At 42.5% G+C, this 25,803-nt stretch overlaps 1 protein-coding gene across 1 annotated transcript in view; it reads right to left on the minus strand.

Annotated features, from left to right (window-relative positions):
* Nucleotides 1–706: 706 nt before the first annotated feature.
* The window catches only part of LOC129867100 (glutamate receptor 4-like), an 87,793-nt gene continuing 62,696 nt past the window's right edge, over nucleotides 707–25,803 (minus strand). Inside the window, exons 11-15 of the mRNA XM_055940274.1 lie at nucleotides 22,787–22,985; nucleotides 19,414–19,661; nucleotides 14,921–15,035; nucleotides 12,170–12,307; nucleotides 707–2,306 (exon numbers count right to left, since the gene is read on the minus strand). Coding sequence (XP_055796249.1) covers nucleotides 2,142–2,306; nucleotides 12,170–12,307; nucleotides 14,921–15,035; nucleotides 19,414–19,661; nucleotides 22,787–22,985 — 865 coding nt within the window. The 3' untranslated portion in view covers nucleotides 707–2,141. The remainder of the gene's footprint in view (nucleotides 2,307–12,169; nucleotides 12,308–14,920; nucleotides 15,036–19,413; nucleotides 19,662–22,786; nucleotides 22,986–25,803) is intronic.

Below are 25,803 nucleotides of genomic sequence, written 5' to 3' on the forward strand. Positions count from 1 at the left end.
TAAATTTGACAGACATATGGCAGGACCAAAACAGATGGCCTGAAATATTTTAGCTGGTTTATTCTCTCAACGCAATAAGGTTCCTCCAGTCTGTGTGTGTGTGTGTGTGTGTGTGTGTATGTGTGTGTGTGTGTGTGTGTGCTTGTGACTGTACATGTTGTGTATATGTGTCAGTGGAGGCTGGCTCATAATAATGGCTGGAATGGAGTCAATAGAATGATATCAACCACATGGAAACCACGTGTTTGATGGTTGATGCCATTCTATTGACTCCATTCCAACCATTATCATGAGCTGTACTCCCCTCAGCAGCCTCCACTGATGTGTGTGTACGGACTGGATGAATATATATATATGTGTACGTGTATGTGTGTAAGGGCAAAAGACAGGGGCAGCAAATGAAAACATTGCACACATTTGTCCGACAACAACAATAGCAGAAGCAGGTTTTGGGGGAAAAAGTTGAAAATGAAATAGACAAAAGGATGACTTAGTAAAAGTCAGTGTCCTATTGCGTCCAACGGGCCCAGAGATTGTTCTTCCATCAGCCATGAGTTGAGACCTCTGCAAACAATGCATTAATAACTTCAATGAGAGGGAGGGGATCATATGTTCTGCTATATTGTCCAGCCTGCTACTGAGGATCCACAGTGTTGGGGCCCAAGAGGGCCAAAGCTTTGACCATGGCTCAATAATACAAACAGTCTTCTTCTTCATGATTTTTTATTAATAAATACTGTATAGGAAATAGCTTTGACTCTCAAAATAATATAGCAATGAGAATTCATTTTTTTCTCATTTCACATTTCATTTTTGCGTTATACTCTCCACACACAACTATCTAAAATAACTACCCAGATAAGAGACGTTCAAAAGCCGTGAACGTTGAAAAAAAAACGCTGAAAAACCAGGAGACGGACAGTTTATGTATTTGTTCGTTACATAAAAATGTATCGAACGATATATATTTCAATTTTGACAGCGGAAACGCAAGTAAAGGGCTTAAATGTAAAGTTTGGTCTATGAGACACTTTCTGGTCTACGACTGCACAGTGAGGAGGTGTGGCTAGAGGATGGGGTGGGCTAGAGGATTGGGAGGGGCTAGTTCACATTCATCGCTGAATATATTAATATGTAGGGAACAGGTATCTGGATGGGCAGAGTTGATACTATACCCATGGAACATTGAGCATGAATGTTCAGCACTCTATCTTCTGAACACAGTACTCTGTGTACTGAACATCGAAGAAATAAAACACTGTCTCAATGTCTCTCCTCAAACGACTTATTCATTATTGCGATGAATTATTTCTTTAAAGATGTTTACAAAAAGAGAACAGTCCTCTGTCCACTACCGAATCAGCTATTTACATCTGTTTAAAAAGCAAGCATGTTATGCAGTCTCCTCTATGTACCGCAAATATTTTTTCTTTAGCTTTGTCTTCACAGAATATACATATTTACTAAATCTTCACAGTTTATTTATCCTATATTAATTAACAATAGAGTTACTGTAGTTCATTAATAATTATAGTTTTTATCTCCATGGTGACACCGGGGGACACTCCGCCTCATGATGTCAGTGATTTATATTTAGTGAATTGTTGACTGACAGTTGTCTTTCAAACACTGTTCTCAACTGGTAATAAATATTGTCCACTTTTTGATTGTGATTCAGTTTGCCAATTCACAGTCAGCAACCCAGAGATACTCAGTTACACGTTTAAAGTTGACAGTTTTCTGGTCATTTACTTTTCATTTTCACTTGACTCTCATTTCTTCCTCCTCCTCTTCCTTCGCCAGTGCGAGGTATGGTAAGTTGGTACAGGGTCTTGAGTAGAACATGTCAGACGCAATCTCCACCTCTGCACCAGAAAACGCCACCATGATTACAATACGCCCTAGCGTGACCACAGTGAAAATCCAGATTGTACTTTTCCACAGAAATCCTTCTAAAATGACCACAAATTCACTAGAGTCCCCATCTCTGCTACATTAGAAAACGTCCACAACGTTAGATAGTCCCTCTCTTCCCAGACAATAGTGGTGTCCGGTTAGAGTGGTGCTTGTCCTGTGTCTTTGTGGTATATGGTGGTTGTGGGTAGAATAGTTTTTTAAGGCACTTTGGAGGTTTTTGGTTTTCACGGGAGCTCGGAGGAGACCAAGGCCAGGCCGGAGCTCTGGCGGAGTGAGGGGCCCGAGTGGACCGCTTTGGGACAGTCAGGCGTCAGGACGCGTCCGTTTTCCCCCACGCTGCCTGTGATCGACAGGCGTGCCTTGTTCCTCATGGCCTCTGTGAAGGTCAGCTGGGAGGTGGTGGGGGGGTGGGGGGACATAAAGAGAGGGACATGGGTGGGGGGAGGGAGGGTAATGAGAGAGATAGGGGAGATAGAGACAGAGAGAGGGGAGAGGTAGTGAAGTGGAGAGGGAGGTAGGGAGAAGAGATGAAAATAAGACGAAGACGGGGGGGACAGATAGAGAAAGAGGGAGGGGGAAAAGAACGAGGGGGAGGCAAAGAGAGAGAGCAAGGTGGAAAGAGAGAAAGAAGAGGCGAGAGAGGGACAGATAAAACATGTCAGCTCATATAGACATTGGCCATGTCCGAATACTCATACTAGCGTACTACATACCTAAACTGCATAAAATGTACTCATCGTCGCATACTATTTGTGACGTAATGTTTAGTAAAAAGTATGCAGTATGTAGAAGCTCTCCTTTTAATCCGGTTTGAATGCATTGTGGGTGTGAAATTCATGAAAAGGTTACAACTCATTCATACTACATGAGAAGCCGAAATTAGTATGACGTCCGGCCATTTAAAGCATACTCAATTTTCTAAATGTCACATACTATAAAACTTTATTTTTTCACATACTCAAACGGCCTACTATTTAGGATGCTAGTATGGGTTTTCGGACCCTGCCACACTACAAAATGACGCTAAAAGCTCTAAGATCAGGAATCACCATGAAGATGGGTAATGTTGGGGATGAATATCGTACAGAATCTACATCCAACGTCACACCACATAATTACAGGACATCCATCAGGGCCATTCAATAATAATATCATATTACGCCACTTTATGTGTACATTTAATACACGACTTCCATTGACTACTATGGTTATTAGACAATGGATGATTCATGTGTGGGTGAGGGACCACAGGGCAGCTGACCAAGCAACAGTAAAGGGAATAAAGAGAGAGCACCAACAGGGGACACATAACCACGTCAGACACATACTGAGACTGAGACTGTAGATCTGCAAGTCTAATATCTCTGGACCCGAGGGAAATATCTTAGAGATAAGAGTTCAAATCAATATAACTCTTAGAGGGGCAGTTATCTTCCACTTACTTTAGGCTTTAACTCCCCAATAATGTACAGTGTTATATTGCTTTATCTAACTTTATGTGTGCATGGGGCTGTTTTCTCATTAAAGCCTGTGGTTCTCCCTTCTGGTTTAGACAGAGGAGCAAGTGCCTGGGTGTCATAGTTAGGGTTGTGAAATATCAGAAACCTTTCCCAAACAATCCAGGTTGGAAGATTCCCGGAATCAGGAGGAAATACAGTAAGCAGGGAAGAAATCCTCCAACTAGGATTACTAGAAAATCTGAGATTTTTTTGGGGAAATCTGGAAAGATTTTCCAAAATTCTCAGAAATTCTATTTGGAGGATTCATGGAAGGAATAAGCAGGGAGGGAATACTCCAACAGGAAATCCTCGAACTGGGATATCTGGAAAGCCTGGGAAACTACCCTGATATTCCCAGATTTCCAGAAATCCCGGTAGGAGCATTCCCAGAATCAGGGAGGAATAAGCGGGGAGGGATTCCTGCACCTGGGATTTTTATAAAATCTGGGAATTTGGGGAAAGTTTCTGGAAATTTCTAACACTAGTCAGTCAACAGCATGAGACATTGGGCTCTATTTTTGGCTGGCGCTAAGGAGACGCAAGTGTCAAATGCTCATTAGTTTGCAATTTCATCATGTAAAAACCGCCATTTTCCAGCACTAATGCTAGGTTTGGCAATTTACCTGCATGTCTAACGTTGAGCTCGCTTGCGCTGAGGGAGAGGGGTGGCGATATTTGAGGCGTGTCTGTAGCCCTTTACACTCGTACCTGTATACGGGTTGAAAATTGACTATTTGGATACGGATAAGTACCTAAATTAGAACACAGTGGCTGTACAGTAACATGCTATACATGATGTCAGAGCTCTGGTTCTCCACTTCACAGCTCTGTATGGGTTTTGACTGACAGCCATTCTGAACTTGTGCACTGCACATGACAAGAAGTTGCCCTCATCCAACTCGCTAGTTTGCACATTTTTTGTTATCTTTCACTGGGGACGGAGGGGTCATGTCCCCCCCACGTTCTGAAATTGCATTTTTGTCCCCCCCAGTTTTAGTACCTTTTACCTTTTAGTAATGGGAAGATTTTCAGACCGATCAATGTGTAGGCCTATTCCGAGGCAATGTAGTAAACTATAGGCTAATCATAGGCCTATTTAGGAAGTACATTTCCTTGGAAAGATAACTGCTCCGTGCTTCACCGCCCATGCATAGGCTATAGCCTATTATTTAATTGAGACCACACGCGCACCTGATCTCACAGGTATGGCTACTGAACTGGAAGCAGAAAGAATGATGACAGCAACACTTGCTATGTATTGCATAGGCCTATAGTATACAGGTTACCTTTTAGGAGGACGATTTGCAGGCAGAGACAAATAAATGGGTAATCGATACTTATTGAAAATGAAAAGGCGCAATGCCCGCTCACCATAGTAGCCTAACCTGTGTGTGCATTGTGCCTTTTCCTTTTCAATGATGATGACATTATTTGATTGAACTTCGACTCACTTTGGTTGAGTGCCCTCCACTTCTTTCCATTATCAATATTCATAGGCAGACACTATAGTAAACTAACTGCCACGTGATTCTCTGCCCATGTGGGCAGCCTACTCTATTTCGATGAGACCACACATACTAGGCGCACTTGAACTCTCACGCCCAACTAGGAGAGGTAGGCTACTGAAGTTGAAACAGCGAATTTTGAGTGTAGAAATAATGCGAAAAATATGTGCTTTTATTACAATAGGTAGGCTAACGCATACAAAGCAGAAGGATGACAGTTTCCAAATAATCTGTGGGACAACAAAAATATTTTCATCCCAAAGTCATCTGTCTGACCGCCCGCTCCCGCCTGCAGGAAAAAAATGAAAAATGCCAACTGCAAGGCATCCTGCAGGAATGCAGCCCTCGAGTGCAGTCAGTACACAACATTTTGCTCATCATGTCTAGCAGGATCAGATGGTGACAGGAGTCCCAGCAGGGTCAGACAGCCAGGGAAGACCAGAGCTCGGGTGAATTTTTTAACAATATCAGTGAATGATAAAAAATGGGTAGACCTACAGTAGCTACAGGACAGCAGCTAAAGCTACAGTCTGGGATCTGAGAGTAATGGTCAATTCAATTATTGAACAATTGATTCTATTCTTGGATAATATAATGAATAAATGTACACCAAGATAATTCTTTGTCATGCCTCATTTTAGGAGGATCCGATGGTGACAGGGGTCTCAGCAGGGTCAGATTTCCAAACTGTATCAAGGATTTATAGAGGATTTCCCGATGACACAAAACATGTCAAACAAAAATGTGAGGAAGACCTGGTACAGTGGCTTGCAAAAGTATTCATCCCCCTCGGCGTTTTTCCTATTTTGTTGCATTACAACCTGTAATTTAGATTGATTTTTATTTGGATTTCATGTAATGAACATACACAAAATAGTCCAAATTGGTGAAGTGAAATGAAAAAAAATAAACGGAAAAGTGGTGAGTGCATATGTATTCACCCCCTTTGCTTTGAAGCCCCTAAATAAGATCTGGTGCAACCAATGATCTTCAGAAGTCACATAATTAGTTAAATAAAGTCTGTCACACACACACACACATATATATATATATATATATATATATATATACACACACATATATATATATATATATATATATATATATATATATATATATATATATACACACACATATATATATATACACACACATATATATACACCTGTTCTGAAAGGCCCCAGAATCTGCAACACCACTAAGCAAGGGTCACCACCAAGCAAGACCAAAGATAACCCCGAAGGAGATGCAAAGCTCCACAGCGGAGATTGGAGTATCTTTCCATAGCAGAGAGTGACCAGAAAAAAGCCATTGCTTAAAAGAAATAAATAAGCAACCAAGTTTGGTGTTCGCCAAAAGGCATGTGGGAGACTCCCCAAACATATGGAAGAAGGTACTCTGGTCTGATGAGACTAAAATTGACCTTTTTGGCCATCAAGGAAAACGCTATATCTGGTGCAAACCCAACACCTCCCATCTCCCCGAGAACACCATCCTATGTTTTTATCCCATGTTTTTCATCGACAGTGACTGGGAAACTGGTCAGAATTGAAGGAATGATGGATGGCTCTAAATACAGGGAAATTCTTGAGGGAAACCTGTTTCAGTCTTCCAGAGATTTGAGACTGGGACTGAGGTTCACCTTCCAGCAGGACAATGACCCTAAGCATACTACTAAAGCAACACTCGAGTAGTTTAAGGGGAAACATTTAAATGTCTTGGAATGGCCTAGTCAAAGCCCAGACCTCAATCCAATTGAGAATCTGTGGTATGACTTAAAGATTGCTGTACACTAGCGGAATCCATCCAACTTGAAGGAGCTGGAGCAGTTTTGCCTTGAAGAATGGGCACGAATTCCAGTGGCTAGATGTGCCAAGCTTATAGAGACAAACCCCAAGAGACTTGCAGCTGTAATTGCTGAAAAAGTGTCTCCACAAAGTATAGACTTGGGGAGGGGTGTGAATAGTTATGCACGCTCAAGTTTTGAGTTTTTTAAACTTATTTCTTGTTTGTTTCACAATAAAAAAAAATGTCATCTTCAAAGTGATGTGTAAATCAAATGATACAAACCTCAATTTTAATTCCAGGTTGTAAGGCAACAAAATAGGAAAAATGCCAAGGGGGTGAATACTTTCGCAAGCCACTGTAGAAGCTATTGATGATAATGGCTGTATACAGATATGTTTGAATGCCCAGTCATGTTCGTATCATCTCAGACATAAATTACTTAGTATTAAGACCATCAATAGAACATACTATTTGCCAGTGAAACTGAATATCACGCACTCAGAAATGTAATTCCTCTGCTGGAGGTGTAAAACACAAAAGGGGACATATATTTGCATATGTTATGTTCTTCTGAAGGCTAGCTGAATTCTGGCAAAGAGTGTCTTCTTTTATCTCAGTATGTCTACATATTCTCCCTTCTCCCTGTTTTTGTTTGCTTGGAAATGTTGATACCGGAGACTTATCTATAGAAGTTGTGTAACATAGCATTTATAGCGGCTAAGTAATGCATTGCCATTAATTGGAAGGTAGGTTATCCTTCCACAATGTCAAGTTATGTATCACTAGATTTGATTTATTACAAGATTAAGGGTATACTGGGCAACTTTCATAAGGTCTGGATGCCTTATATGGAATACAGTACGACTAAAGGAGTCTGTATTGAAAACATGCCCAGAGGAGATACCTATTTAGGCAATCCCTAGCTGTTGGGCTGCTCAGTCGTACCCCTATTGGTCCGCCGTCCTGTGGGTTGTCTCTCTGGCCTTGGCTTAACAGACCCAAATCCAATAATGAATGTTTCACTAAGGTCCTAAAGCTGAGTGGGGTGTGTTGAGGCGCGGTAGGATGGTGGACCCCTAGAGACATGACGGGTCGACCCAGCTATATTGTAAAAATAGTAAAAAGAGCTCTACAGTACTAGTAGTCCAATGAGATGAATTATATGAATGATTTGCTTTTTTCTGTGTGTTAATGTACAGTTGAAGTCGGAAGTTTACATAAACTTGGGTTGGAGTCATTAAAACTCGTTTTTCAACCACTCCACAAATTTCTTGTTAACAAACTATAGTTTTGGCAAGTCAGTTAGGACATCTACTTTGTGCATGACAAGTAGTTTTTCAAACAATTGTTTACAGACAGATTATTTTACTTATAATTTACTGTATCACAATTCCAGGGGGTCAGAAGTTTGTATACACTAAGTTGACTGTGCCTTTAAACAGCTTGGAAAATTCCAGAAAATTATGTTGAAAGCTAATTGACATCATTTAAGGTGTATCTGTGAATGTATTTTAAGGCCTACCTTCAAACTCAGTGCCTCTTTGCTTGACATCATGGGAAAATCAAAAGAAATCAGCCAAGACCACAGAAAAAAACTTTAGAGTTCCACAAGTCTGGTTCATCCTTGAGAGCAATTTCCAAACGCCTGAAGGTACCACGTTCATCTGTACAAACAATAGTACGCAAGTATAAACACCATCGGACCATGCAGCCATCATACCGCTCAGGAAGGAGACACGTTCTGTTTCCTAGAGATGAACGTACTTTGGTGCGAAAAGTGCAAATCAATCCCAGAACAACAGCAAAATACCTTGTGAAGATGCTGGAGGAAAAAAAGTATCTATACAAAAGTATCTATATCCACAGTAAAACGAGTCCTATATCAACATAACCTGAAAGGCTGCTCAGCAAGGAAGAAGCCACTGCTCCAAAACCGCCATAAAAAAAAGTCAGACTACGGATTGTAACTGCACATGGGGACAAAGATCATACTTTTTGGAGAAATGTCCTCTGGTCTAATGAAACAAAAAATAGAACTGTTTGGCCATAATGACCATCGTTATGTTTGGAGGAAAAAGGGGGAGGCTTGCAAGCCGAAGGACATCATCCCAACCGTGAAGCACGGGGGTGGCAGTATCATTTTGTGGGGATGCTTTGCTGCAGGACGGACTGGTGCACTTCACAAAATAGATGGCATCATGAGAAATGAAAATGATGTGGATATATTGAAGCAACATCTCAAGATATCAGTCAGGAAGTTAAAGCTTGGTCTCAAATGAGTCTTCCAAATGGACAATGACCCCAAGGACACGTCCAAAGTTGTGGCAAAATGGCTTAAGGACAACAAAGTCAAGATATTGCAGTGACCATCACAAAGCCCTGACATCAATCCCATAGAAATTTTGTGGGCAGAACTGAAAAAGCGTGTGCAAACAAGGAGGCCTTACAAACCTGTCTCAGTTACACCAGCTCTGTCAGGAGGAATTGGCCAAAATTCCCCAAACTTATTGTGGGAAGCTTATGGAAGATTAACAGAAAGGGGTCTGACCCACTGGGAATGTGATGAAATAAATAAAAGCTGAAATAAATCATTCTCTATTATTCATTCATTCTCTGTTACTATTATTCTGACATTTCACATCCTCAAAATAAAGTGGCGATCCTAACTGACCTAAGACAGGGAATTTTTACTTCGATTAAATGTCAGGAATTGTGAGAAACTGAGTTTAAATGTATTTGGCTAAGGTGTATGTAAACTTCCGACTTCAACTGTATGAGGTGTATGTGGGCTGGCTGGTCAGTCTGGCTGAAATTTGATATAGAGGAGGTCTTAATAAATAATCTAAAGTCTGTCTTTTTTCAGGAGTTGTTCATTTTTTAGGCTATTGGTTAAAGGTGCAACACAATATCTATTATTTAATTACCTTTGATCGAGTGCAGTCTTACGAATCACTTAAACATATTTAATAATGATCTCTTACCTAGCTTGATGACCGTGGGCATTATTGCTTAATTTTTGTTCCAAATAGAGTTTACATATTGGGTTGTGTAAAAACGCAGGAAATTAGCTTTACATGCCACAAAAAATTCTGGGGGAGGACCCCCAGCCAGGTTATGTCCCCACCACTTATGAAACCAAAGTGGCACCACTGTATTTTGAAAGATGAGAAGTTGAGGATTATAACAGTAATAAATATCGCTTTGATGTCACAAACCAAACACCCGTTAGTCCAAACTTCACATTTCCATATTATAAAACTCATGTAATATACAGGGTCAATGTTTATGATGACTATGTTTAATGTACAGTAACAAGATGACATGGCGTTATACCCTGGGTTGTCTTGAACAGAATGAGTCTATGTTTGTTTTATTGTGAATAAGATTTGCCGCGGACCACACATCTGAATGCACTCATGACTCCATTCTATGCTCTCCAAAATGACTGTCTACTTCTCTGAATTGCCTAGTGAAAGCTTAACACTGTACGATCATATTTTATAATTTAGCTAGTCATGTTGGCAATAGAACAAGCTTTGAAATTATGCCCACTTGACCCAGATTGTGATTTATAATGGACAGTTTTTGGATTGCGTAAACAAGCACAGTAATGGTGTAAAGGCAAGGGTGCAGGGCTGTGTTCCAAAGAAAACAACAACTACAAGTTTGCTTGCTCTAATTCCTCAGCTGGGAGAGCTCCATAAAGCACCTTATAGTTGAAGACTCTTCCTTGAGTCATAAAAGTGCATTGAAATTACTTAGGAACCGTGCACACTTTGGAGAGGTGTGTGGCCACTTGGAAACTCTAGTTAGACCTCTCACTCAAACCCTTGCAATGTTTTTTTCTTATGTTGCACCGACCCCACATTTTTCAAGAATATTCTTATTATGTTACTGAATTTATCCAGACTATTTTCAGATTTCGTTATCAACAAATGCGGTGAAAAGTACTGTAAATGTAAAACGCACTTAAAATCAACAGCGTAATATTTGGATTCAGTCTTGTGTCAGGAAAACTGTTGTGTTCTCACCTTTAGTCTAATATTTTTTCCCATAATCTCCAAATTGTACCCTTTTAATTGCTACCATGGTTATGCATATGCTTTCCATATTTTTCTGTAAGAAACATTTCAATGTAGCCCTGTCCATATATGCCAATTTCCACAAGAGTAAGGGGTTAAAAACAAGTGCAAAGGTGACAATTTCATGCAGCATAAATGGGTAGTTTTAAGACCTATAAAAAGCAGTTCTTAATGGCAAATCAGTTGTTAATGGCATGGATTTTGAGAACGGAATCGCACCCCATGTAGCCATGACTCACAGTGCCCCATGGAAGAAAAGATGTGCCGGTGAATCTCGTATTAGAAATATAAGAAACGATTGGCTCCCCCCATTTTGTTAAATTTGATTAAAAACCAAACATAACCTACCGTCCGCTTGGTCAAGGCTGGTTAAGCGACATCGTTTTTACCCTAATGCTTTTCCATTATTCACAATTTACATACCTGCATTTCGCTTGTTTAAGAAGGTTACCCATCCCCATTTTCAAAGAGTGCCCCTCGTCCGAAAACCCGAAAACCAAAGACAAGCTCCTCTAAACTATTGTATTAAGTCGTCCTATAATGCCATATCAAAGGCCGCAAACATATTTAACGAACTAGGCTATAAGGGACTAACATTTGAATTGGAGTTGATGACAATGCATTACATAAAAGACCATAAATACACAACTTGAAGCAACTACATATGGAGCACGTTCTAATTGGTAAGTGAGGGGCCAAGCCTTGAAACACCTACAACCGGTTATTCATCAAAATCCAGCCTTTTGCCACCACCAGCTACTGTGTCCATTATTCAGTTGTGAAAATAGCAAAAATATTTCTGCACAACCCTGAAGCTATAACGCTAAGTGCTAAGATTTACCATTGTGTTAGGTTTGTTAAAATAGAGCCCATTGTCTGTAGCCAAACAGACAATAGCGGCTGCGGCCTTATTAAAGCCCCCACTGGGAAGCCAGGAGACAGACAAGGACGTCACATGACCACAAACAAGCTAATCACAAAGCAGAAGAATTAGAGTAAGCATTGCCACACAGTCAATCAGCAGCACGGCAAGCTAGCTAGTGGCCAATAAGGGAGGTTCAACTTACAGTACCATAGGAGGGGGGCCTAGAGGGGTGGGTGGGGGGTGGAAGGGGCTATTCCTGTACCAGCATTATATCTTAACATCCCCATTGCTTCCGTAACCGTCGAAAACCTCACTACACGTGGCTAAGTTTTGGGTGCTTGGGGAAGGGCTGGGGCTGTGGCCGGGACTATAGCCAGGACTGTAGCCTGGACTGTGACTGGGTTGAGGGCTTGTTCTGGGGCTGGAGCAGCTGGGGTGGGGGCTGCTAGGGGTTAGGTGGTGGGGGAGGTGGTGGTGGTTTGGGTGGTGGTGTTCAGACGTCGGTGCCTCCACCTTCATTCGCTTGGCCTCGTTCCGGGACTTGTAGCAGAACTCAATGAGGGCCACCAGCATGGCCAGGCCCAGGCCCCCCACGAGGATATAGAAGACCCCCGCCACGTTGCTCAACGACAGGGCCTGAGACGACTTGTCCTGGGGCGGTTGGAGGAGAGACACAGGGCAGACAGGCAATCAGAGACGTGGCGGTGGTGGGGGGCTGAGAACACACACACATGCAAACATACTCACATACATACTCATATATACAGTGCCTTCGGAAAGTATTCAGACCCCTTGACTTTTTCCACATTTTGTTACGTTACAGCCTTAATCTAAAATGGATTAAATAAAACAATTTCCTCAGCAATCTACACACAATACCCCATAATGAAAATGTGAAAACAGGTTTCTATAAATGTTTGCAAATTTATAAAAAACAAAAAACAGATATACCTTATTTACATAAGTATTCAGACTCTTTGCTATGAGACTCGAAATTGAGCTCTGACAAAGCTCTAGAGTTCCTCTGTGGAGATGGGATAACCTTCCAGAAAGACAAGCATTTCTGCAGCACTCCACCAATTAGGCCTTTATGGAAGAGTGGCAAGACGGAAGCCACTTCTCAGTAAAAGGCACTTCTCAGTAAAAGGCATGACAGCCCGCCAAAAGGCCCCTAAAGGACTCTCAGGCCATGAGAAACACATTCTCTGGTCTGATGAAACCAAGATTGAACTCTTTGGCATGAATGCCGAGCGACACGTCTGGAGGAAACCTGGCACCATCCCTTCGGTGCATGGTGGTGGCAGCATCATGCTGTGGGGATATTTTTCAGTGGCAGGAACTGGGAGACTAGTCAGGATCGAGGCAAAGATGAACAGAGCAAAGTAGAGCTCCTTGATGAAAGCCTGCTCCAGAGCGCCCAGGACCTCAGACTGGGGCGAAGGTTCACCTTCCAACAGGACAATGACCCTAAGCACACAGCCAAGACAATGCAAGAGTGGCTTCAGGACAAGTCTCTGAATGTCCTTGAGTGGCCCAGCCAGAGCCCGGACTTTAATCTCTGGAGAGACCTGAAATTAGCTGCGCAGCAATGCTCTCCATCCAACCTGACAGTGCTTGAGAGGATCTGCAAAGAACAATGGGAGAAACTCCCCAAATACAGGTATGCCAAGCTTGAAGCGCCATACCCAAGAAGACTCGAGGCTGTAATCGCTGCCAAAGGTGATTCAACAAAGTACTGAGTATAGGGTCTGCCTACTTACATAAATCTGATATTTCATTGATATTTCATTACATAAAAAATCTAAACTGTTTCTGGGGTTTTGTGAGGTATTGTGTGTAGATTGATGAAGGAAAATAATGATTTAATCAATTTTAGAATAAGGCTGTAACCTAACAAAATGTGAAAAATGTCAAGGGGTCTGAATACTTTCCGAATTCACTGTACCAGGCAATTATATTACACATTACAACACACATGCACAAATACATAGTTGACAAGTCTAAAACACACACAAACACACTTTGCCAAACTCACACACACATACAGTATATACACTTTCCAGTTCACACCTGCTCTTGCTTTCAGCTCTGTGGCTACCGCTACAGCTGATATCACCATGATGTTCCCATGCCAACCAATCTAATGGTGTCTTGATAAAGTGTGACTATGCCATTTTTACAGCAATTAAGGAGGAAAACAATTATTCTAAATTCACTAGCTGCCTCAATGACTCAGTTAAAAATGTCCTTGGTCTCCACTCTCAAGTAGCTCCCTAGCCCTCTGTTATCGCTGCTTATAATCATTGTGTAATTAGAGGCTGTGATGTAAGACAAAGGGCGCAGCTCTTTCACGTTTCTTAAATCCCACTTTTCAGGTTAGTCGCCTGCTCCTAACGGGGAGGCTTCCTTTTCAAAAGGAATCTGTTTAGGTTCGAGACTTTACGAAACGCTGCCTTGTATCTTATCTACTGCTGATTGGAGTGTGGGAGAGAGAACTTTCAAAAAAGTCTTCAAAACTTGAGATCTACTTTTTAATTATACATGACAAGGAAATACACTTGACAAGTACTTTTGACCCTAAGGCGTTTACATGCTGCTTTGTTGAGGCAGGAGTTCTCTTTACTGGATTGAGTATTGCCCAATGGATAAACTTACTAGAACCATTCTAGAGTGGGCTAGAATGACTGGCATACTAATCATATAAATATAATAGAGTTTACCAGTCAAGGTAAGAGGTTCCATGCCTGTTCCACTCATTCTACTTCTATGATACTAATAATCTGCCGTGACATTACAACTGCACAACTTTAATACATGCACTGGTAAGTGCACTACTAAGTATACACTACTAAGTGTGGCACAGATACAGGTGACAACCATATCAATGTGATCCTGCAGGTCTCACCATTTCATACATTGCTGTGCTGCTGCTACCACTGAATTGTTAGCATGCCTTCTAGTGTGATGTATTGTATCCCTCAGGCTACGCCTTAAGTCTCTCTGTCCTATCTTTGTGTGTGTATGTGTGTGTGTCAGCCAGCCTGCCTGCTCTCCTGCCTCCCTATCTGTCTGCCTGTCTACCTGTCTGCCTGTCTGTCTGCCTGACTATCTGCCTCTGTCTGTCTGTCTGCCCGTCTGCCTTTCTACCTGCCTGCCTCCATGCTTGTCTGCCTATCTTCCTATCTGTCTGTTTGCGGTGGGGTTCATCAGTGTGACAGAACAGTCAGTGAGGAGGTGTGGTCCCAGGACTTGCAGGAGACTGACCTTACTTCCTGAGGCCGTGGGTCCACACTCGCCCTTATCGTACCACCATTTGTTTTTCAGCTTGTCTAAGACGCCTGATTCACTCAGTTTCAACACGGCTAGGTTTACTGGAGTTCTTCGAAACCGCACGTGTGAGGTCGAGGGGTCGGGGAGGGGTCAGGGGGGGAAATAACATAAATAACATCATAGGACATGTTATTTTATGTTATTCAGTCAAAAATGTAAAGAGCCCATACAGAGCACTTAACAGCTGAAAGTGACGGAGACAGGGGCCCCATTGGTTTACATGTCTCTATGCTCGTGGTAGTGGAGAGGGGGCTAGGGGGTTGGTTTATGGGTGCCTGAGGGGCTGAGCACTACAGAAATATACATGGGGCCCCCACTGCATCGCTTTCTGGAACGGGCACATACTGCCGAGGCCTATTTCACAACAACCAATCGGAGGCTATTACTGTGAAGCTACAACTATTGGCTGAATTCAACAACAATAAAAAACAACAGAATTAAAATATATATATTTATCAGTTTTTTAACTATGGAAATCATATTGAGATATACATCTCTTTGTCAAAGTGAGCCCCGTGAAGGACAACTTCACGTTTTGCCTTAAGATACTGTACATTTATGGCATGCACAATGTAGTGTTTAGTGGGACTACACAATATGACTGACTTCAAGGTATCTTCAAAAATGATTCACTTAACCTTTAGGTTACAAATAGGTGAACAATATTAACATCTACCAAAAGCAAATATTTGTGGTTTGACAGTAATCGCTCTCAACTCATCCAGAACTATAATATGTGCCACATCACAACGCCACTGTTGGTCACACGATGGGTGTCGCCCCGGCAGATGCGCCTGTTACCACGAGAACAGTTTTACCCAATCGGCATGGGGCTGACACAAGGATGGCTAACCTTCTCGCCACCTCCGCCGCTGCCACACTCTCCCTTGTCGTACCACCACTTGTTTTTCAATTTGTCCAACAGGCCTTGTTCATTCAGTTTTAACACTGCCAGGTTAACTGCGCTTCTTGAAAATGATAAAACATATTTGGGTGAGTGAAGGTGAGTCGATAGCATCCAATTGGGGATAGGAGGGGGAAAGGGGGGATAATAAAGGGGGGACAAGGGTGGAAATAGGGGTGTGTTAATGCTCTATCTGTAACAATAAACCCTCACTCCCTCTCCCACCCTCCCTCCATACACACACAGGTGAACAAGAACTTCCACTTAAGACACTTTGAGACTATCATTTTGACTTAAGTGGAAGTTAGTATTTGCCCCACAGATAGGACCCTCATATACAGAACGGACAAACCTCTCGTTGGGACTTGGTTCACTTCAGAGTTTGATCCAAGGAAACTAAATTGAAGTAAATGAAACTTAAATCTCTATTTGTTTCCTTGGTTGTATCCCTGTGGTTTTTTTTTTTCTGAACATGATCTGATTGATGGTTAAACTCCATTACACATATTGTGTGTCCAAAATAGCACCCTATTCCCTATGTAGTGCCCATAGGGAAAAGATTGTGTAGTAACATCATTTTGATATATATTTTGATTCAGAGGAGTAAAACTTGCATCAAGAGAGATTTGTCCACGTGCATTCAAAGCATTCAGTGCATTTCAACTGTACTTTTCAGGAATATCAGGTACACATCGACAATGAGAGACAGAAATGTAGCTTAACTGACAGCAACATTATTAAAATAAATATTTCAGTAAAAGCCGATGAGAAAAAAGAAAAATATAATTAAACGTCACCTTGTTTAACCTTTTTAGGGTCACTTTAGGGTTAATGCCTTGTGAAATAGCTGCTTAGTCTGACATCATAGCCGCTCTGCATGCTGATTTGTGGGTTTCCATGGTGACAACCACAGAAGTGACTGACAGAAGATAGTAGGCGGGTTCCTCTGCCCAGGCATTGCTGATGCATGCCCGATCTTATAACGCCTGGATAGTAATGTTCGCTCTAAACTGCGCGAGTGCGTGGCCACGCACTTCCTCCAGGACTGCCGCGCAGAAGAAATGCCAGGCCGCGCAGAGACACAAGAGACTGAACTTCACCGAGTTTGTCCCATTAGTTTGCACGATATAGATCAACGTTTTTTCTGTGATCGAATCAACATCATATCAGCCCCTTTTCAATGCAACAAAACAAAACAAATCGAACTTTGTAAGAACGAGTCTGTGATTTTGTTGTAGGCAGAGCCACCCGTGAGTGAATGTGCTTTCAGATCAGTTCAGATCAGAGCACAGGGCCACGCCTGTGCACATTTGTTCATATTCTTTGCTAGTTAGTGAGTTATTAGCGGAGTTATAAATAAGTATGGGTCAGCAATGGGGAGTTACTGCTTCCAACAAGAGCACAAAATGTGTAGGCTACATTTCAAGCTGTCTTTGAAAAGCCAGTCAGGTAAAACACGTATGTCTTAATTAAAGGGGCAGTGTTGTATTTTGAGACAGGTTGGAATATGCAAATAAGCCTTGGCAGAGGGGTAGCCTACATTGTCTAATTCTCTGTATGAGAATAATAATACATTGTATTTTGTATTATTATACAGCACAAGACAATGCAATGTAAAGTCACCTATTTGGCCCACAGTGTTACAGACCAAGTAAAAAATCATGAATTAATGTCAAGCCCTTCATAATGTAAAAACGTTTTTAAAAGTCTCATACAATGTAAGCCTGTATTGAACACCACATAGCCCGGGGCAAGACAGGATAACCCTCTGTCATCAATGCCTCCTACTGTAGGCAACATCAAAGAAATCAAAAGCTATTTCCACGTGAAAATATTATGGGATTCGCTCCATTGGTTTTGTTGGTAGGCCTACATTATGCTCAAATTGCCACAATAGCCTATTGGCTACTGTCTAAAACTGTAAGGGTACAGCCTGTGTTCACTGTAAACGCACGCCGGAAGTTCCACAAAATTTTCGCTCACAAGACCTAACATTTGCTCAGTGCCCCCAAAAAATTGAGGGAACATTGATGGATAGGTATTTTAAAGTATCAGCTAGCCACATCGTACGTTACAGCAATCTGTCTGTTGATGACGTGACACGCAATCATTGGTTGATCCATGCAACGTCTGAGCCGGGTAACGCGACTGATAATTGAACATAATAAAAATGGCCGCCATCTGGAACTACTGTGATCTGTCAGTCACTCCTCTTGCTGAAAACAGTGGGTAAATCCAGTACCAGTCGTTGTTTACATTGCAAACCCATGGTGTTGCCTTCTAGAGAAGCACGTCAGTGGAATTTACAGGACTGGAGTTGGATTCAGATGAGGTTAGTGCAATAGTGTGTGTGTGTGCGCGCATGTGTTCCAAGCAAGGTGCATGCCCAGCCCACCTCAGTATTCCCCACTTTCCAGCCATTATTTTCCTCTTTTTGTGAGGTGTTAGTTCACTTGTCACATAATTGTTGCTAGATCAATTTATTTAAAAAGAAAACCAATGCACAGTCTCTTGCTTGGACAAAGCACATTTTCCTATTGATGTTATGATCGCTGAAACACACTGCTAATAATCCAGTGGATTTAGATCTGGTTTATCCTAATAGCATTGAGTATCTCACTCCATTATGCAGCTGTTACATTTATCAGAACCGTGTTTATAACCTTTTATCAATTTTGACAACCGTTGCTACTGTGCGCACACACAGACACACACACACACTCAATCTAGGCTCTATTACATTTTTCAATTCCTTTCAGTATGAGCTTGCTCCCATTCTTTTGATAGATGAGAGTTTCTAGTTTTGGCGAAGTGAAACTAACTCCCCGTGGTGAGTGGGAATGATATTGTATTTTTCGGCAGGCCTGTAAATTCCACTGTGTGTATAAATCAGCTCTAGAGTCCAGCCAAGACAGACAGGACTGAGCATTCACATCACTTATATCCCACCATCATATGAAACTTACTATGTCTGCGTCCCAAATAGCACTCTATTGCCTATGTAATGCCGTTATAGTTGCAACATTCCGGTCATTTTCCCCAAATTCCCAGGTTTTCCAGAAATTCCAGTTCGTGATATTCACAGATTCCGGAGGGAATAAGCAGGAAATCCAGGAATTTGGGGAAAGTTAACAGAATTCTGCAACATTGGTCATAGTAATATTTAAGAATGATATTAAGGCTTATCAACATGCTGTTTTGACTCCTACTGGCACACCAACACAAAGCAGCACAAACATTACCTGACAACAAGGAAGTAGAGCTGCAACAAAACCAACGGTTGCCATGACCGCATGCCACGCCACACCACACCAAACAAATGTAAAAGCCACCACCTATACCTTCATGATCATGAAAAAATTGTCCCAAACCAAACTCACCATAACTCAAACTTAACAAAAAAAGAAGTGTTACATGAGTGTTATGTGAGCGTTACTATACATATTCAGGCAGCACGCCAGGGGAGGTGGAATAACATAACAACACGCACAGCTTGGACATATTGTTATACCACTCCACCCACCTTAACAGTGAACCCTTGGGGGTGGCCACTCCGTATCCTTTGGAGTCCAGGTTGCCGCCGACCTTCATGGTGTCGCAGGGCTTCCGCTGTTCCGTGTACTCGTTCATGGTTGACTCCAATAGGAAAGCGTACTTCCCTTTGCTCTTCCGCACACGTACAACCCCCTCCTGGGTGTTCTTGGTAAACACAGTCGGTTCGGCCGACTTCATGTAGCCCCACATCTTCTCGTAGACTGCGATCTTTGACCTCTGTGGTTGGTTTGGGGCAGATCAGGGGAGGGGTGGAGGAAGAGTAGAGGTGGAGGAGGGTGGAGAGAGAGCACAGAAAGAGCACAGCCAAGTAGAGACGAGGACATGGAGGGGTTAACGTATAGTACAGAGTTACTGGTGGAGGAGCGAGTGTTGACTGAAAACAGTTACTGTAAAAACACACTCCTCCCTGAGTGAACGAGTGTGCTTGACTGATCTGATCAGTATGGCGTCATGCGTGTGTTTGTGTGTGTCAGAGCTGATCAATCCAGTACTACTCACCCTGAATTCTCATACTATATATTTATTACTAGTAACTTTGTCGTTCCACCAATTCGGAGCCTTTTGAGAAGTGTAACTTGGTCAAAAGAAACTTTCTGTCATAAGCACATGTTCAACTTCATAACAAAAACATGTTTTCCCATCTCAAGAGGGTAGCCCTTGACATTCGTACCCACGTACGAGATGAACATTTCCGATTTGGGCACTAATAAGTGTCTGTACAGTAACATGCTGTACATGACGTCAGAGCTCTGGCTCTGCATTTCACAGCGCTGTATTGGTTTTGACTGACAACTGTTCTGAACTTGAGCACCGCACGTGACAAGAAGATTACCCCATCCTTCCCGGTAATTGCACATTTGTTGTTGTCTGAGTGAGGAAAATGCTGTAAATGAAGATGACTCAATGTATTTTGAAAGATGAGATGTTGAGGATTATAATCAAGACAGCTTTGATGTCATACAATCTTACAGTGTTAGGCTTTCACGAGGCAATTCAAAGAAACGGTGCGCAGATAGAAAGGAGGCATGAGTGCATTCAGGTGCGCGTGCATTCTTCGCTATAAACAAACACTGGCTCATTCTGTTCGGAACAACTCAGGGTATGATGCCATGTCATCTTGTATGTCATACAAGCAAGCCAAACACCCGTGAGTCCAAATGTGCACTTCACATTTCCATATCATAAAACTCATGTCATATACAGTGTCAACGTTTATGATCAGTGTTTGATGTACAGTTACAGGATGACATGGCGCCATACCCTGGGTTGTTCTGAACAGATCGAGCCAGTGTTTGTTTATAGAGAAGAAAATGTGCAGGGCACATGCATCTGAATGCACTCATGCTACCCTTCTATGCACACCAAAATTACCATCTGTTTCTTTGAATTGCCTTGTGAAAGCCTACCACTGTAAGATTGTATTTAATTACTTAGCTAGTCACGTTGGCAATAGGACAAGCACTCAAATCATGCCCACCTGACCCAGAATGCGATTTATAATGTACCCGTTTTTTTGTTGTTGCGTAAACCATAACAGTAATTGTGTGACGCTAAGAATGCAGGGTTGCATTCCAAATGAAACAATTACAAGTGTGCTTGCTCTAACTCCTCCACGGCACAGCTAGGAGAGTTCAAAAAAGTACCTTAGAGTTGAAGACACTTCTTTGAGTCATAAAATTGCATTGAAATTGTTTAGGAATTGTGTACATTTTGGAGAGGTGAAATTTATAAAACATTTCTAGCCTGTCTATCTATGGGTAAGAGGGTTGACGTGTTATGCATATTAAACATCTCCAATCCAAAATTAAATCTAGAATCAGCTTTCTATTTCGCAACAAAGCCTCCTTCACTCACGCCGCCAAACATACCCTAGTAAAACTGACTATCCTACCGATCCTTGACTTCGGCGATGTCATTTACAAAATAGCCTCCAACACTCTACTCAGCCAACTGGATGCAGTCTATCACAGTGCCACCCGTTTTGTCACCAAAGCCCCATATACCACCCACCACTGCGACCTGTTTGCTCTAGTCGGCTGGCCCTCGCTACATATTCTTTGCCAGACCCACTGGCTCCAGGTCATCTATAAGTCTTTGCTCGGTAAAGCTCCGCCTTATCTCAGCTCATTGGTCATGATAACAACACCCACGCGTAGCACGCGCTCCAGCAGGTATATCTCACTGGTCATCCCCAAAGCCAACACCTCCTTTGGCCGCCTTTCCTTACAGTTCTCTGTTGCCAATGACTGGAACAAATTGCAAAAATTGCTGAAGCTGGAGACTAATACCTCCCTCACTAACTTTAAACATCAGCTATCTGAGCAGCTAACTGATCGCTGCAGCTGTACATAGCCCATCTGTAAATAGCCCATCCAATCTACCTCTCTCATCCCCATATTGTTTTAATTTCCTTTTCTGCTCTTTTGCACACCAGTATTTCTACTTCCACATCATCTGCACATCTATCACTCCAGCGTTAATTTGCTAAATTGTAATTACTTCGCTACTATGGCCTATTTATTACCTTACATCCTCACGCCATTTGCACACACTACATATAGACTTTTTTTTATTTTATTCTATTGTGTTTTTGACTGTACGCTTGTTTATGCCATGTGTAACTCTGTGTTGTTGTTTGTGTCGCACTGCTTTGCTTTATCTTGGCCAGGTCGCAGTTGTAAATGAGAACTTGTTCTCAACTAGCCTACCTGGTTAAATAAAGGTGAAATAATAATACTTTTTTTAAATAAATAAAAAATGCTCGACCCTCTGTTTTCCACCTGAAAATTGCCAAAAAGAGTAGAACCAGCTAGTGAAAGAAATATTTTAAAAGGAAGAGTTTCACCATATTAATAAAAGAGTTCAATTCATGTAACAGGGTTGACCTTAAAATGAGGGTCAGACGTAAATGAATCACTAATCTGCAGAAATGACTGACAAAGCAACAAAATAACTAGTACGTTATAATGATGGTGAAACTTAGATACATTTGGGGATTATGTGGTTGAAATCTTCCTAGAAGTGACACAGGTTTGACGGAGGGACATGTCAAAATGCAGAATTTTGGCACTTCAGATATCCTTTATTTATATAAAAAATCAGATTAATTGAATTCTCCATGTGGTCTATATTAAAGTCACTTAATTTAATATAACAGGCTTTTAAAATGCAATATTGGTGCGCAATTATTTCTTAAAATATCAAAAGGCACTTTTCGTGGAACGACGCAGCTACTAGCTAAAACATTTTATTCCTACATACACAAATAGACTATGAAATAGGACAAGGCCATAATATGAGAACTCAGACACAGCTTGTATCCAGTCCAGTACTATACTCACCCTGAAAAACTCTTTAGTGGAGCCGGAGTCTAGGGTGCCGTAGGCTATGTCTGTCTGTTTAGCCAGGTCTTCAGCACTCTCTATGGGCGACACCATCCTCTCTACTGTGAGGAAAGCAGCCAGGTTGGCCGTGTAGGAGGAGATGATGATGAGGGTGAAGAACCACCACACACCACCCACGATACGCCCAGATAGAGACCTGGGGAAGAGAGGGAGGAAGAGGAGGAAGGAGAGGAAAGGAGGGAGAGGAGGGGAGAAGGGAGAGGACGGGTAGAAGGAGGGAGGATAGGATGGAGAGGAATAAGGGTGTCATAGCAGGAGGTGAGAATGAGAAGGAGTGAAGGAATAGGAGAAGAGTGAGCATGGCGAGGAAAAGAGAAGAGTGAGGAGAGTAGGGGGTGTGATAGAGCGCAGAGTCCATCAATAACAAAAAATAATTATGACTCAACACAAATCCACAAACTATATCAAGTAGTGAGAGTGAATTACAGACAACGTTATCGGTGACCTGTGTGGTAAAGCAGTTAGAGCTGCTAACTCTACCACACATGTATTCCAGAGTCGGGTTCAAATGCAGTCCACTGCCCTTCTGACTCGCAATCTTTATTGCCTCCCCTTAACTGTCCTTTCTCAATAAATAAAAACCCACAAAAATTATAGATCTAAAAAAACGAAGAACTTATCCAATGGAACAGGCTCTGAGAGGACACAGCATCATCCAACCCATATTCAAATCCACCTTAAGGCAAAGTGGCTCATTAAAACCCAATGCGTTTGTGTGCTCTTTCTTTCTCTCTTTCTTTCTCTCTGTTTATTGGTGGGATGAAAAGAGCTGACGACATCACACAGAGCTCCCTCTGTTCAGCTCTGTTCTCGTCTTGTTTGTTGGCTCAAGGGAGACAGATAACTCACCGACTCTCGAGTGAGCAGGGGAAGGTCGTGAGGAGAATCTTAAACAAAATGGTGCATTGGAGTGAACAAACAACATTCTCTCTCCCCCCTTGGTGTGAACCAAACACAGAGAGAGAGGCTCTATGAAAACCCTTCAGTTCCTGTTGTTTTATCAAACTAATAGCCTTTTCAGACTATTTCACACATGCAGACCTGTACCAAACCGGCACTTCCGTGCCGACCTGAACCTTTCATTCCAGCATGCGGCGACTATGGTGGATGTTCACCCAGGCCAGTGCAGTACAGCTCTGCTCAGTAATGTGAAAAGGGTATAAAAAGGGAGATTCCACCTAAGTCATTGCTAGCTATAGTGTCTCCACATCACCTACCCCTGTTCCCCTTGTCGCTTAGGACAGGGCACACTGTGTCCCCTTCTAGTCTTATCGCTAGCACCTGCCACCAACTTGTCCCAGTGTCTCAGTCACAATCTCACACATGCATGCACACACACACCCCCTGGCCAACACACAGCAAAGATCTCACCAACCCGAGAGCCGCAGCAGCAAAGCATGTTTAACTGTACACAGAAGGCTATGCTGTAGAATAGTTAACGTATAAACTCTGTTAACTCTGCCTCTGGATTTGAATACAGATTACAAGCCTCTCCCCCTTCATCATACTCTCTCTCTCTGGTACTCTCTCTGGTTCTCTCCCTCCCTCCGGCTCTCCATCTCCCCCTCTCTCGTACTCTCCCTCTCCCCCTTCATCATACTCTCTCTCTCTGGTACTCTCTCTGGTTCTCTCCCTCCCTCCGGCTCTCCATCTCCCCCTCTCTCGTACTCTCCCTCTCCCCCTTCATCATACTCTCTCTCTCTGGTACTCTCTCTGGTTCTCTCCCTCCCTCCGGTTCTCCATCTCCCCCTCTCCCGTACTCTCCCTCTCCACCTTCATCATTCTCTCTCTCCTTTCTTTTTCTCTCTAGTTTCCCTCCCATTATGTCCCTTACCCTCTTCCTTCACTCTCTCTTCCCCGCTCTCTCTCTCTCTCTCTCTGTGTAATCCTGGGACTATCCTCCACAGCTTCAGTGTGAAAGACTGGAAAAGGTAGAAGGAAAAGGACAGGGCTTCAGGGGAAGCACTCTTGCTTTCAGTCTCACCTTTTCTTTCGCTCGCTCTCTGTCTCCTGTTCTTTCTCGCTCTATGTTTCTCATCCTCCCTTTCTTTCTCTCTCTTTCTATCTCTTATCCTCCCTTTATTTCTGTCTCCCTCTTTCTTTCTCTCCTTATCTCCTGCTCCATTCTCTCGTTCTCTCCTCCTCCCTCTCGTAAGGTTTGCTCCCGTTGGCAGCGAGAGGCCAGCAGCTGTGTCTGAGGACAGAGCGCTAGGGGACTTTCTCACCCCCCCCCCCCCCCCCCTCTCTCTCTCTCGCTATCCCCAGTCTGAGTTGATCTGAGGTGACTCCAGTGACTTTCATCCATGGTGACAGACTTGGCATACCCTGATGGGCCAGAGCCAACTGGGGGAAGGAGCGGGGGATAGAAAGGGTTGTTATCAATGGAGGGGTCATTGCTGCCATACGGCAGCACCAGCATGACCCTGGTTTAACATCCTTGTTACATGGATGTGCGTGAGTGTGTGTGGGCGTGCGTGTGTGTGTGTGTGTGTGTGTGTGTGTGTGTGTGTGTGTGTGTGTGTGTGCGTGCGCGTGCGAGTGACTCACCATACACATACTTTTCATTATTTGATGTCTGCATGAGTTGTGTGTTTGTGGACAGGCAATTAAGATTAAAGTATGTGATGTACAATATATAATAATATAAAATAATAGCAGAGCTACAGTTGAATTCGGAAGTTTACATACACCTTAGCCAAATACATTTAAACTCAGTTTCACAATTCCTGATATTTAATCCTAGTAAACATTCCCTGTCGTAGGTCAGTTAGGATAACCACTTTATTTTGAGAATGTGAAATGTCAGAATAATAGTATAAAGAATGATTTATTTCAGCTTTTATTTTTTTCATCACATTCCCAGGGGGTCAGAAGTTTACATACACTCAATTCGTATTTGGTAGCATTGCCTTTAAATTGTTTAACTTGGGTCAAACGTTTCGGGTAGCCTTCCA

Source organism: Salvelinus fontinalis, chromosome 2, assembly GCF_029448725.1.
Source record: "Salvelinus fontinalis isolate EN_2023a chromosome 2, ASM2944872v1, whole genome shotgun sequence".
Lineage (NCBI taxonomy): Eukaryota > Metazoa > Chordata > Actinopteri > Salmoniformes > Salmonidae > Salvelinus > Salvelinus fontinalis.